Below are 15,492 nucleotides of genomic sequence, written 5' to 3' on the forward strand. Positions count from 1 at the left end.
TATGGAGTGTGTTGCATCAATCACAAACAAATCACTCAGCTCCATATATGGGCACAAAGGGGGGACACACAGACACAGACACACAGACAGACATCTGCTAGGTCTCATAGTAAGTGCTCACTGCGTTCGCAATCACTGCGTTCGCAATTACTCTATAAGCCACATCTCTATAAACTGGTGGGTCAAACTGAACAACCAATATGTCAATTTGAAGCTATGAGTCCCTAAAAATCCAATGACTTAATCACTGCTGTTGTATCCTATACTGATCGTTGTTGTCCAAATATGGATTACCACACTGACATCATCAATGTCACATGACGACAGCATATCAACTCTAATTTGACTATTTGATGACAAACCAAAACGAGAACACAGCACCGACAGTTTTCCCACAACGAATGAATGAGAAGTTGAGAACTGACCCTCTTCAACCAAGAGTCTTAAATGGCTTTTAATAAAACTTTCTCAGAGGAGAACTTGTCCTGTTCTGTGTGTCGAGACATATTTCAACATCCTGTCGTCCTCCCATGTAGCCACAGCTTCTGTAAAGGCTGTCTGCAGCAATGGTGGACCCATAAGAAGCTGAAGGAATGTCCCATTTGCAAGAAGATCTCTTCGGTGGATGACCCGCCTTGCGTTCGCGTTCTGAAGAACTTGTGCGATACCTTCTTGCAGGAGAAACGTCGGAAGACGGATCACATGGAGGAAGAAGCCAAGGAATCACTGAAGATCTTGCAGGAGAAACTAAAGGTCTTTAATGAAGCTAAAACAAACTGTGACCAAGCAGCAAAACACATCAATGTCCAGGCCCAGGACACGGAGAAGAAGATTAAGGACCAGTTTAAGAAGCTTCATCGTTTTCTACATGAGGAAGAGGAGGCTAGGATCGCTGCGCTGAGGGAGGAAGAGGAGCAGAAGATTCAGATGATGAATGAGAAGGTTGCGGGTCTGAACAGAGAGATATCAACTCTTTCAAACACAATCAGAGCCGTAGATCAGGATGTCTCATTCCTGCAGAACTACAAGTCCTCAGTGGAAAGACTCAAGCTCACTCTGCAGGACCCACAGCTGGTCTCGGGAGCACTGATAGACGAGGCCAAACACCTGGGAAACCTGGCCTTCAGAGTCTGGGACAAGATGAAGGACATCGTCTCCTACACTCCCGTCATTCTGAACCCCAACACCGCCTATCCCTCGTTAACCGTGTCCGACGACCTGACCAGCGTGAGACGCAGTGACGGACGCCAGCGTCTTCCCGACAACCCGGAGAGGCTGGACTTCTACAGCTGCGTCCTGGGTTCCGAGGGCTTCGACTCCGGGACTCACAGCTGGGACGTGGAGGTCGGAGAGAACCGCTGTTGGTCGGTAGGCGTGTTGGCGGAGTCGTACCCGAGGAAGGGAGACGCAGGGGGCGAGTGTTGGCGAATAATATGTATCGACGGAGAATACAGAGCAAAGGGCAGACCCTCCTCGTTCACCGCCCTCCCGGTGAAGCGGAAACCCTGGAGGGTCAGAGTCCAGCTGGACTGGAACGGAGGCACGCTGTCCTTCTCCGAGCCTGACACTAACGCACACCTGCACACCTTCACGCACACTTTCACCGAGAGACTCTTTCCGTACATTTATAGCTACGATGCCAGTGTTCCTCTGAAGCTGCTACCGCGGACCATCCGTGTCAATAGATTGGTCTAGAAGGAAGGGTGCCAGGGGTAATTATGACCGGAAACGAATAGGCAGACATGGTATAAGTATAATGTCAATATTTCAGATGATTAAAAAAACTGATGAATTTAATCTAATATTTAGGAAAAGCTATGGTAGGGGAACCTTTTGAGAGCTTCACGGGCAAAGATAATCAACTTAAAAATCTCAAAATGGGTCAGAAAGACCTCATATAGACACTCTAGTGTTAATAAAGAAACAAAACGATTTGGTTGATTTTCATTTCTTCTTAGGCTTAATCAAAGTGGTAGACTATTAATTTATGCCAGGTGTGTCCAGTGCGGCGCGGTCTGCTCGAAGTGGGAAGAAGTGCTGATTAAACAGAATCATATTTGGTTACTGTTTTGTCTACAGTACTGTATATCTCACTTCACATGTTTTCAGAAACATTCCTCAGTGTACTCCAGTGAAGTGACAATGTAAAGACTTTTAGGACATTTTGAATACCTAAAAAAATCTAATGAGTAGAAAAGACCATTACTGCGTCAAACAATCTACTAACTATAATACTATAAAAACGGATCAAACATTGACCACATTGTCAAATATAAGATGGAGCCAAACATTTTTGCAAATAAGCCGATCTACAAGCTCACAACGCAAGCGAGACATTGTGATCTTGTAGATCTGCTATTTGGACAATATTTATCTGTGGAACCGAATGCCTCAACTCCTACATTCCAAGTGCTTGTCAGGGTGGGGTTCAAATATGATTATTTTGGGAGGTTCCCAGTTCAAATATGATTATTTTGGGAGGTTCCCAGTTCAAATATGATTATTTTGGGAGGTTCCCAGTTCAAATATGATTATTTTGGGAGGTTCCCAGTTCAAATATGATTATTTTGGGAGGTTCCCAGTTCAAATATGATTATTTTGGGAGGTTCCCAGTTCAAATATGATTATTTTGGGAGGTCCCAAGCTCAAATATGATTATTTTGGAAGGTTCTCAGTTCAAATATGATTATGTTGTGAGGTTCCCAGTTCAAATATGATTATGTTGTGAGGTTCTCAGTTCAAATATGATTATGTTGGGAGGTTCCCAGTTCAAATATGATTATTTTGGGAGGTTCCCAGTTCAAATATGATTATGTTGGGAGGTTCCCAGTTCAAATATGATTATATTGGGGAGGTTCCTGGTTCAAATATGATTATATTGGGGAGGTTCCTGGTTCAAATATGATTATTTTGGGACGTTCCCAGTTCAAATATGATTATTTTGGGAGGTTCCCAGTTCAAATATGATTATGTTGGGAGGTTCCCAGTTCAAATATGATTATGTTGGGAGGTTCCCAGTTCAAATATGATTATGTTGGGAGGTCCCAAGCTCAAATATGATTATTTTGGGAGGTTCCCAGTTCAAATATGATTATGTTGGAAGGTTCTCAGTTCAAATATGATTATATTGGGGAGGTTCCTGGTTCAAATATGATTATTTTGGGAGGTTCCCAGTTCAAATATGATTATTTTGGAAGGTTCTCAGTTCAAATATGATTATTTTGGAAGGTTCTCAGTTCAAATATGATTATATTGGGGAGGTTCCCAGTTCAAATATGATTATTTTGGGAGGTTCCCAGTTCAAATATGATTATATTGGAAGGTTCTCAGTTCAAATATGATTATATTGGGGAGGTTCCTGGTTCAAATATGATTATTTTGGGACGTTCCCAGTTCAAATATGATTATTTTGGGACGTTCCCAGTTCAAATACTGCATGTATGATTATTTGACAACACCAAAAAGGGTTGTGTAGGGTTATCACAATTATTACATCATTGTCTAATCACAAAAATCAAATTCATAAAAATGCCAGTAATTTCCTAAAAGCCTAAAACATTTCTATTCATAATGTTCCAATTTCCAATGGCAAAAACACAATTAAATCGTTAATCGCAATGATTTTAATGGACAATAAATCCTGTCATGTGAAAGCAGGGAATCATAGTTTCAAATGTACATATTGGTTGTTCAGTTTGACCCACCATTTTTGGAGATATGGCTTATAGAGTAATGTCTTGAAGAAAACAGCAAGTTGAGAAAACAGGCTTGAAAGGTTCACTTCTGTGGTCTCTAACTCCAATTGCACCTAGCTACATTTATTTCATATTTAATTTAATTGTCAAGGTCAGTAATGTGGCTGGATTTGGAATACAGTGATGTAAAATGTAAGTTGTCTTAGTTTTGACTGTGTATTGACTCTAAGACGCTATCATGAAACAATGCAAAGCTACCACTCAGTGTTAGTGTACAGAGACGTGTGTTGTGATGGACTGTATGACGACTGAAGCACGTTTAAAGAAGCCATGCACAATGATGGCTTGTTTTATTCTACTGCAAAGAGCTGACATGCACTGACATGGAAAGTCCACAGGGAGGCAGCAGGGAGGCGGTTTGTGTCACACACTGTAGATGAGTGCTTGAAGTGAATGACATTTCTGCCCATCCTTTTGTGTGCCTGCCTGCCTCTGTCTGTCTGTCTCTGTCTGTCTGTCTGTCGACACCAAATCACATATCAGTGTCTCACAAGTAGAGTGTGTGTGTGTGTGTGTGTGTGTGTGTGTGTGTGTGTGTGTGTGTGTGTGTGTGTGTGATGTTTTACTTATAGGTAGAAGTAGAAATACTGAGGGCAGCTAGTTGGCCCTGTCCTGTCTGTCTGTCTTATTGGCAGCCTGTCTGTCCTACTGGCAGCCTGTCTGTCTGTGGGCTGTAGTCCTGTCTGTCTGCAGGCTGTAGTCCTGTCTGTCCTACTGGCAGCCTGTCTGTCTGCAGGCTGTAGTCCTGTCTGTCTGTCCTACTGGCAGCCTGTCTGTCTGCAGGCTATAGTCCTGTCTGTCTGTCCTACTGGCAGCCTGTCTGTCTGTGGGCTGTAGTCCTGTCTGTCCATCCATCCATCAGTGTACAATATTATGATCCAAGACTCCGTCCACTCATCCATCCAGCTTGGACCTCAGCTGGCGCTTCAAGCCCCCTAAATGGCCGCAATTACATCGACCCCCCCCCCCCCTACACACACACACACCCCCCTCGGACGCCCTGACCCAGGTGTCAGCAGGCTCCTGGGGGCTGTTAGGACAGGGGCGGGGCACGCACAGGCCATCCTGATTGGCTCCCTGGCAGGCGGGGAACGATAAAAGGGTGGTCGCTTCTTAATGGGTCAATTAACGTGACTGTCCAATCAGTGAAGGCCAGATGAGAACTGATGGATATCTGAGAGGGAAGACCACAGATCTTTAACCACTTAAACTTAAACACTATATATTACTTAATTGAATGGATTGGAAGTCCCTTAGTGCAGTGGCAGTGCTTCTGTTTCATGTCAAGGGCCCCCAGATGAAAATATTTTGTGCCAGGGACCCCGATACAAAATGTGTGTTGTTGTTAAAAGGTGTAAAAATATCTACAAGTGACACGTTTGGGGCTTGTAGATTGTAGATCTGTAGATCGACTACAGTATTTTCAAATGTATGGTTAAACTGATGCTATTTTAACTAACTGAATGTAGCCCTATAGGATCGGTGAAATGAAAGGGATTGAGAGCCACTATGTTCATTAATTAGTACCATTAGTAAAACCTGTGATGGAAGTAAGGAAGAGGGCCGATTCCTTTCCAATATGGCTGCTGCATATGAAGCCTATATAGTTCTGGGTGCATATAGTGCATATAAATGGAGGAATAGTTTGAATCAAATCAATGAATCAATTGATTTCCCGCAGCTCACCGCTCCTTGGCTGCGGCTCACGGTGCTATCACCACGCCAAGAGATATGGGTGAAATGTGGAAAACAAATTTCACTGCAGTTAACGTGTGTGACAAATCGTATGACTTTGACTTTGACCATTGTGTAATGTGTGTATAGGTGAAACCTGCGGTGCACCGACAACATTTTAGCAAAGGGCTTATGCAATTACATGGAATTATTTTCTGAGATTGTTTTTGCTTCCCCTGGAAGCTATACCCAAGTACTCCCAGGGGTACTTATACACCTGGTTAGGAATCAGTGCTACCGACTGTGCCGTGCCACCGTGCCCCCAGCAGAAGCAAACATTTTTAACTCAAAATCTTTGCTTCTCGAGGTCCCTGGATTCTGGAACACACTATTTTGAGATGGGTGTCTACTCTAGCCAAATACATATAATTTTAGGGGTCCTTGCCATGAAAACATTTGACCACTGATAATAGCAACGTACGCTTTTCAGGGAACTGTTTAGAAGACATTATTTTGTATAGAATCAGCCTCAGGTTTTTGTGTGGTTCTAAGCTGAGGGGGTCAGAGGAAGGTATAGGATAATAGGAGAATAGGATAGGCTAGGCTGCTCTCTCACTGTTTCACTGCATGATGTGGAGGAGATGTTTGGTCATAACGGTGCGTCTGCCAACTGCATCAGCACAATGCTGTGGTCTGTGGCCTGAGGTTGGCGTATAACCTCACATGGTGTTTAAACAGCCAGGATGTTTCCTGCGTTCAAATGAAGCCGTATAAAATGTCCACCTCCTACCCAGACAGTGTGTAGTTAGTTGTGTACTATACTGTACTGCATGTCCTGAGCAAAAAGACAAGATATTTCGGACTTACTTTCTTACCGTCTTGCGTTCATAATAAATACTGTCCCATAACGAAGCTCAGTGAGACTCAAAGTGTTGATACAGTATAGAAGACATCCACAACGGAGGAACGCTCAATAAAGTACATCTCAGGCCAATAGCTGAACTTCCTTCATTAGCATAAGGCTCCTCTCTCTCTCTCTCTCTCTCTCTCTCTCAGCTCAATTAGTCCCAGACAGCTCCCAGCTGGGGACATGAAGCAGTGCACCTGGTGTACCGAGGAAGGGGGAGAGACGGAGAGAGAGAGAGAGGGAGGGAGAGATTCCGAAGCAGCTATTACCAAAAAAAATTCAGTGGTGTAAAATGTAAATGAACTTCTGTACGTTTACTGTACGTTAAGTAGGCTATACTGTACTTAATGGTCTCTCTGATATCCACCGTCTATAGCAGCGCCTCCGTCGTTATAGCTATAGGAAACGCTCGGCTCCGCTGTGGTCCGTGAAATTATATGATAATGGTGGGGGGCACCATTATAAGGTTGCTTTACTCCAAACTTTAATTTTGTGGACCTTTACTTTACTTAAGTTTTTACCTTTTTCAATACATTGGTATAACTCCACTACATCTCAGAGGCAGATATTAACTTTAGTTACACATTACTTTGTAGATTTTGATTATTATTTCAAAACATAAATGTACCGTACTTCTTAAACACTGTTATACATATTATACTTTGTCGATTCAAAACTATTCAAAGGATCTATAAGCTTACAATGTGTCAGGATGCAGCATATTGTACACATTAATACAGATTGCCTTTTTTTAGATGCTTTGGTAACTTTGGTATATTGTCATGCTAAATCCTCTTATACTCAAGCAAAACAATGCACCGTACTTGTACTTGTAACATAGTAGTTATACATTGTGGTATTTTTACTTTGTACTTAATAATGTAAGATATATCTAAGTATCTTTTTGTTCCAGCTCTGGTGGATGTGTAGAGACTGTTAGTGTTGTTTGTTTGTGTCCTGTGTAGTTCGATGTCAGCCGCCCGGCAGCCAACATCTGTGTTACTGACTGAGACACACACACACACACACACACACACACACACACACACACACACACACACACACGCACACGCACACAGATCCATGTTAGTGACTGTGACAGGACTGTGTGCTGGATGGTAGCAGAGGGGACAGAGAGACTGTCAGCCCTGATAGGAACTGACTCTGTGTACTCTACTGACTGACAACAAGCCAACAAGACAATGTCATACTTGACTAAATACTTTCACATTTCAGGAACTCCATGACTCTGTGACATCCTTTTTAAACGTCTCTGTGTGGGTGTGGACCAGGCTATATACCTCGTTTTGTGGTAGTCAGTCTGTGGACAGTCTGTCTGTCTTCTCTTGGGAGCCATGTCTGCCTGTGGTGGTCTTTCTCCATCAGTGATCATCGATCACTGTGTCTTTACATAATACTAGTCAATGCTTTACGGTCAAGGTGTGCAGGTATTCTGCCACACTGTATTCTCTGGCAGGTATACTGTAGTCTATAGTTTATAGCATTCTAGTTGTGTGTGCTTTTCGGTTGCTTCTCTTCAATGTGTCAGATAGCTATGTCTGTCTGTCTGTCTGTCTGTCTGTCTGTCTGTCTGTCTGTCGTCACCAAATCACATCTCAGTGTCTCACAAGTACATTTTACTGCAGCGTTTAGGGTCACCCTTGTGTGTGTGTGTGTGTGTGTGTGTGTGTGTGTGTGTGTGTGTGTGTGTGTGTGCCCCCCCCCCCCCGGTAGCACCATGTGTGGGTGCTGATTAGGCTCTTCTCATCACAGCTCAGACTGAACAGAGCTTGATAAAAGCCTGACAGAGTGGGGGAGGGGCACATGCACACACACACACACACACACACACACACACACACACACACACACACACACACACACACACGTGCGACACATGAAACAATGGGAGCAGCTGTATCTCTGCTCTTGATAAAGACAGGGGGGTGTGTGTGTGTGCGTGCATGTGGAGTTGTGGACCCTCCTCTCCTGTTCCCTGGCTGTGTGTGCGTGTGGACCCTCCTCTCCTGTGATGGAGTGACAATCCACTGCCAAGTCCTGGTTACTCATTGATCTCTGTTACAAACATGTGTACACTGTAGAACACTGTAGAACAGGGGTGGGCAACGCTGCACGGGGCCCAACATGGCCGCCGTACGGGGGCCAACATGGGCACCGTACGGGGCCAACATGGCCGCCGTACGGGGGCCAACATGGGCACAGGGGAGGGTGAACACTGGCATAAGGGTGAGAGAGAAGGTTTTTCTTTGGTTAAGCCATTTTGGGGGCGGGGAACCCTTTTTGGTGTTTTAAAGCATTACGTTAGCTATTGAAAAATAGATCTACAAGCTCTGCTTTTTTTTTTTAAATTCTTGAAAACATGGCGCAAATCTTTGAATATATATTCTTTCAGAGAGAATGTTTTAACTCATATCTTTGCTTCTGGGGGGGGGTCCCTGGAACTACAGTACATATTTTCAGATGTGGCTCCGCGGCCAATTACATAATTATACTTCTGGGGGTCCTTGACATGACAATGTTTGAGCACCACATAAAACATAAAACATGGATTTTTTTCTGATTTAGAAGGCATTTGTATAGAATCTTTCCCAGGTCAAAATGGGTTAAATTAAGTCCATTCACATCTACAAATGACATGATAATTTCACATCCTGCACATAATTGTATACATTCATTCAAACTCCTAACTCATGACTGAGGAGGGAATAGGTGGGTTATTGCTCTTTAGTTTAATGATCATGACATCCTGAACAATATGTCTAAGCTTGTTATGTGTGTCCTGGACGATCAAAATCAGTTTTGGAATATTGAATTTTGATGTGGTGTCATAGTTATACAGTATGGTACACTGACTATCACGACAATTAAAACAGGGCACTTCATGTGAGAAAGGTTGCAGACCCCCCTGGCTCTAGAATACGGGGTTAAAAACAGTGGTTCTCAAATTGGGGTCTGGGGACCCCCAGGGGTCCCTTGAGGCGCTTCGTTCCAGGGGGGGGTCTCTGGTTTATTTAGCATTAAAATCAGTTTCAGCACTTCCTATACTTTGACAATCTTGAGTTGAAATTGTGAAAAATGTGCGATATTATGACTATTATGATTATTACAACGCAACCCTTGTATCAGGGTTTTTTCATCATCATCATTTATTTAACTCACGAACGACCATGATCACATGGTTTGGAGCACAGATTCATAAAAAGTATACAATCGAAACTATACAATACATTACAGATTACACAATATACATAGACAATTAGTGCTATACATCTCCAATGAGAAGTATTAAAAATCGTCTGCCTAAAACCTCCTAACTCCACTAGAGCTGGATGAACATTCTGGATCTTTCTGCCTGACAGCACATAGAGTACATGTGAGTGAGGGACGGTCCTTGAAATGCAAATATTGGAGGGAACCTCTGATTAAAAGAACACTTAGCATTTTATGGTGCATTGTTTTATAATTGGTGGCGGAGGGGGGGAAGGGCGTATAGTAGGTCCCCCCCAAATCCCCCTCCCCCCACCACCCCCCCTCCGCTTTCTGCCCCTCTGACACAAAAATGTCCTAAAATGTCAATGTATAGAAAGTATAGTAGAAATGTGCGTTTGTGCGTGCGTGCGTGCGTGCATTTGCCTGCGTGCGTGCGTGTTGGCGTTGAGGCCTGATATCTCTATCACACTAAAGGACCACTTCTGTTCTGTCAGTGAAAACAGAGGGTCTCTCCCAGCCCGGGTTTGGGAAGGGGAGGGGGGAGGGGGGTGTTTGGGTGATATATCCACCAATGAGAGAGAGGAGAGGGTCCCCCTCAACTCAACCCCTCCTCTTGGATCCCTCAACCCCCCTCACACACACACACACACACACACACACACACACCCCCAGCATGCACCCACCCACCCAGGTGCTGAGATGAGGATGGGTCTCTCCCCATCCCTCCCTCCCTCCCTCACAGTGCGAGCCGTACGTCCCGCCAACACACTAGAGGTGCTGCTGTGTGTGTGTTCTATGTATGTGTTTTTAAAGTGTCATGCTCAGGTGGTACAGAGGAACACCCCCCCCGCCCCGCGCCCTGCCAGTTTATAGCGATGCTGCGTCCACGCCGCTTGGAGTTCTCTTTATAGTCTGACGCCGGGCTGAAACATGCTGAAGTTAAAGTCCTTCTGCTTGGATTATATGAGCCTCCTTTGTCTGCAGCCTGGATTCTATTCTAAGAGGTAGGGAGGAAGGGGAGTCTGACTGGGATGGTTTTGGGGAGCATGATGGTGTGGTGCGACTTTGAAGATGGAGAGGACCACCGAATATATATGGTTCCACACTCAGTCCAGAGGGCCACACATACATTGCATATACTGTCGTGTCAAAAAATAGCATACCTACAAGCTCAAAATGCGTCACAGCGAGCTTGTAGATCTGCTTTTTGTTGTTGTTTTGAGCTCTGGTCAGTCAGTGATATTTGATACGGTCTGTTTCTATAGCAGAAATGTAACTAATTTTGCGGCGGTGTAATATTAGCGTTTCCTCGCTGTGAAATGAGTGAAACCTCCGGGAGCATTTGTTTATTTTCGGAACATGATCGTTATTTGACGTGATTTGGGGGGGGAAAAAGTCTATGGGAATTCAGAATGGGAGAGAGAGAGGGGGGGGGGGGGGGGGTACACGCAAACCGGGTGAGATGTGAAATTGTGAAACTGTCAGACAGACGTCTACACTCTGCATATGAGAAGAAGATGCATGAGAAATGTCGGAATTTGTTTTTAAAATGAAAAATCGTGAAAATGAAGTGAGTGGCTCTTATCATAATAATGACGTAATGTTTGTGTTCGGACAAAATAGACGATTTGCTCGTCCACATATGACGGGACAAGAGTCTACACTATACTGTAGCTGAATATAGGAGGGGGCCCTTAAAAACTAAATGTAGGACATGAAAACAAAGTGGATTTTTACTCGCGACCCATAAAACAATGACCCCCCCCGGTCCCAGTGCTCTGAGTCTATAGTGACTCTAGAAGTGACAAGTTTATGTCCCCCACCAGGGCGAGTGTCTTTGTCCTGAGGTTGACACGGAAGTTGTCCCTCCTGAGGTCAACGACTCTGCATGTTAGCACTATTGTTACGCTAGTGACCTCACAAACTGTGTGTGTGTGCGTGTGTGCATTTGCGCGTGTGTGTGTGTGTGCGTGTGTGGTCCCGGTTCAGATATTTGGATTGAACAACACACCCATGGTCTCTTTATCAATAAGAAATTGGAAATGATGGTGCAAAGAAATGGGGGGAAAATAGCCTAGCCGGTTTTACTTCTGGTTCAGGGATTATCAGGGGTCAGGAATTTTTGTCTATACTTTAAAAATGAAATCTCCTTCAAACTCAGATTGTGGTTTCTGCAGGGGAGCTTTTTGGATACATATAAACTGCCATAAAATGAGTAAATTGACAGTATCCACACGCAGACCCCTCCTGGTCCATTTGTACCGTCTCTCTCTCTCTCTCTCTCTGAGTCCAATAAACGCTGTGGATTTATTATTATTATGGACACCAGCCAGCATCCAGGCATCACTCAGGCCATATGTCATAGTAATGGCTGTCCTTTATGGCTGTCATGAGACTGTTGTGTCTTAATTATCCTTCCATTATAGGCCACCACAACAATAGATGCAATTTAGTGGCTTGTGTGCGTGCGTGCGTGTGCGTGTGTGCGTGTGCGTGTGTGCGCGCGTGTGTGTGTGTGTGTGTGTAATGGGAAAGAGGCCCCCTATAGAGGCCAGCTGAGGTGATCTCTAATGAATAGCTGATGCATCGCGGCCACTTTCAGCACATATTTATTCATAGAGCTCTGCACGCGCGCGCACGCACACACACACCCATACGCACACACGCGCACATGCACGCACCCGCTCCCCGACCACACTCCAGAGAGCATTAACTTTACATTCCTTGTTTAACACAACGGCAGTGAAAAGACATCTCTCAAGTTTTTTCTTTTTTTGTCTTTGCTGTCGGGCAGAACTCTTATCTCTGTATTTTTTTTACTTTTGGTCTTTCTTTTTTTCCCTTTTTTTTTGGTAAATTAAAGTCCTACTCGTTCAAGCTCGAAACGTGGCGCAAAGTGACACTTTTTTGAGTTTGTGGTTCTGCTATTGAGACGATGTCATCGCCGATGGCTTCGTTGTGACCTCACGGTGGGTTCGGATCGTTGTCATGTTGATGTTTGGGGCGGTTGTCATGGTGATGATTGAGTCAGTATATATACAGTATATAGGTGATGAGGGACGCCCCCCAGCTGTGTCCCGACCCCGCCCCCTACCACATGGTCCATAGAGGATGCCCTGTGATCAATCACACCCATTGATCCATTCTGATCCGATCGGCGTGTAGTCTCTGTCGGCTGTTTAACAAGAAACTGTGGGTTCACGACCACAGGAGGGAGGGAGAGAGAGAGAGAGAGAGAGGGAGGGAGGGGGAGGGGGAGAGGGAGAGAGAGAGAGAGAGAGAGAGAGAGAGAGAGGGAGAGAGAGAGAGAGAGGGGGAAAGAGAGAAAGAGAGAGAGAGGGGGAAAGAGAGAAAGAGAGAGAGACAGAGAGGGAGAGAGAGAGGGAGGGGAGAGAGAGGGAGATGTCGAGAGAGAGAGAGAGAGAGAGACAGAGAGACAGACAGAGAGAGAGAGAGAGGTTTTGCAGATGTAATGAACATGTCAAACCAAACAGAACTCTTCCAGGAGCTCTGCATTACTGTGTGTGTGTGTGTGTGTGTGTGTGTGTGTGTGTGTGTGTGTGTGTGTGTGTGTGTGTGTGTGTGTGTGTGTGTGTGTGTGTGTGTGTGTGTGTGTGTGTGTGTGTGTGTGTGTGTGTGTGTGTGTGTGTGTGTGTGTGCGTGCGTGCGCTTGTGTGTCAGCATAATATATTGCAACATTATAATAGTTCAGTTCGACAAGCTATAATTACTCACAATTCCCAGTTATTATGGCCAGAGGGGGGGAAACGACTCTGCCAGCACAGACGTAGAAAATGTAATATTTAATATGTACCATAATAATACCAGCAGTGAACGGAGAGTCTGGAAAACTGTAGTTTAGATTACAAGTATAGATTTGGGTATACCGAGTACAGGACGTGATTTGGGGATTTTTCCTGACATGGATCATAAACAGCTACTGTATCATATCTGTCATATCCACAGCATACTGTACTGTCTGCTGTGGCTTTAGGGGGCCTCCTGTCCACAAAATAAACCAAAAAGATTATGTTGTTGCTGCCGTACAGAAACCTTGTATCTCCATATTTCATCGATTTTCTTTTTCCCGCACACGAACGCTTTTTACGCAGATTACACAAAAGTAGCACTGCATGCAGGTATAGCTGATCTACAAGCTCAGAACACTGCATGGTATAGCTGATCTACAAGCTCAGAACACTGCATGGTATAGCTGATCTACAAGCTCAGAACACGCCACGATGTGACACGTTGTGACTTTGTAGATCTGGATATAAAGGTTATTTCCAGGCCCAGGAGTGACCTGAGAGAGGTGAGCGAGAGTGAGACACCCTAGCGTACAGACTAGAGAGTGAAACACTCCAGAGTCCAGGCTAGAGAGTGAGACAGTTCAGAGAGTGAGACACTCCAGAGTAGAGCCCGACCGATAATCGGCCGGCCGATATATGGGCCGCCGATATGACCATATATGGGCCTGGCCGATTGGATCGTATCGGTGAATTTCTCGCAGATATACGCGATATGAATGAAAGCATGTTGCTGGTGAAATAGACTACTACTGGTGCAGTGATATGTTTTGCCCAGCAGCTCACTTGACTGAATAAGTTGAAAAAAAGTCTTGAATAAAGACATTGGTTTAAGAAAGCAGCTGTCCTTACTACTGTCACTGTGTCTGTACCATTGCATAATCATATCGGCACAACATCTTTGCACAATTCACACAGGAAAAAAAGGTCTATTTTCATTCCAGCAAAAAAAATCACTATATCGGTGGCAAATCGGCTATCGGTGATTGTCCCCCTCTATCTTATCGGTTATCGGATCGGCCACACAAATCCATATCGGTCGGGCTCTACTCCAGAGTCCAGACTATAGACTAGAGAGTGAGACACTCCAGATTATAGAGAGTGAGACTGTCCGGAAAGTGTGACTGTGTGACTCCAGGGAGAAAGACACTCCAGAAACAGTCCATTGTGACACTGACGAAGGCCTGCTCGCCGAAACGTGTTTGTCTGTCTGGTATGACTGCTGCTGCGGAGCACTATCATCATTAAACAAAGACTCTCACTCGACTGAGAGTGCAGATTTTATTAATTTTCTATATGTTCATTTTGAATCTGCACCCAGCGCACGCCTGGAGCTATATAAAACTGTCTGAGTAGAGCGGGCCTTTTCCCTTGAAGGGAACTCCAGGAACAGTGACACTCCAGAGATGGGAGGAGTCAGTAGGAGTAGCCTAGTCGTGGCCTCCTTTCAGGAGGGGAAATTACTCATTTTCCCTTCAGTGGTCTTAGCAAGACTTTACAGAGAGAGAGATGTTAGGAGGAGTGGTGTCATGGTTTGGAATTGTAGAGAGAGAGAGAGAGAGAGATGTTAGGAGGAGTGGTGTCATGGTTTGGATGTTGTAATCTCCTGGTCTCCCTCTCAGTCTGTAGCTCTCCTATACAAAAAAAACAAAGTCGTCGGAGTATACAAAACGTGTCCAGGGTGATGTCAGGGCCATGTGGACTCTAATGTGGAAGTACTGCATCTCGGTGCGGACCATAAGGTAAGGAAGGGGAGGGGAGGGGAGGGGAGGTGAGGTGTCAGACCTGTGGCTGCTGGTACGACTGCATGAAGTCTCGCGCTGCCTCTCGCAATTTCCAAATGCTTCCATTGTACAGTCTGGAGCAACGGAAGTTCTATAATTTGTAAAATATAAAAGCTTCCGTCATACAGTCTGGAGCAACGGAAGTTCTATCATGAGTAAAATATAAATGCTTCCGTCATACAGTCTGGAGCAACGGAAGTTCTATAATTTGTAAAATATAAATGCTTTCATCATACAGTCTGGAGCAACGGAAGTTCTATAATTTGTAAAATATAAATGCTTTCATCATACAGTCTGGAGCAACGGAAGTTATATCATGAGTAAAATATAAATGC

The 15,492-nt window shown here is 44.6% G+C and overlaps 2 protein-coding genes across 3 annotated transcripts in view; both read left to right on the forward strand.

The window, feature by feature from the left end:
- The window catches only part of LOC308323120 (IQ motif and SEC7 domain-containing protein 1-like), a 192,027-nt gene that overhangs the window by 114,920 nt on the left and 61,615 nt on the right, over window positions 1-15,492 (forward strand). The gene's annotated exons all lie outside the window — the stretch shown is intronic.
- On the forward strand, window positions 448-1,695 carry LOC308325686 (E3 ubiquitin-protein ligase TRIM35-like; the record flags this gene model as incomplete). The annotated part of the gene is made up of 1 exon (XM_080778301.1): window positions 448-1,695. The coding sequence occupies one exon, from the start codon at window positions 448-450 to the stop codon at window positions 1,693-1,695; it is 1,248 nt and encodes a 415-aa protein (XP_080634427.1).

Source organism: Protomyctophum bolini, assembly GCF_963924005.1.
Source record: "Protomyctophum bolini genome assembly, chromosome: 2".
NCBI lineage: Eukaryota > Metazoa > Chordata > Actinopteri > Myctophiformes > Myctophidae > Protomyctophum > Protomyctophum bolini.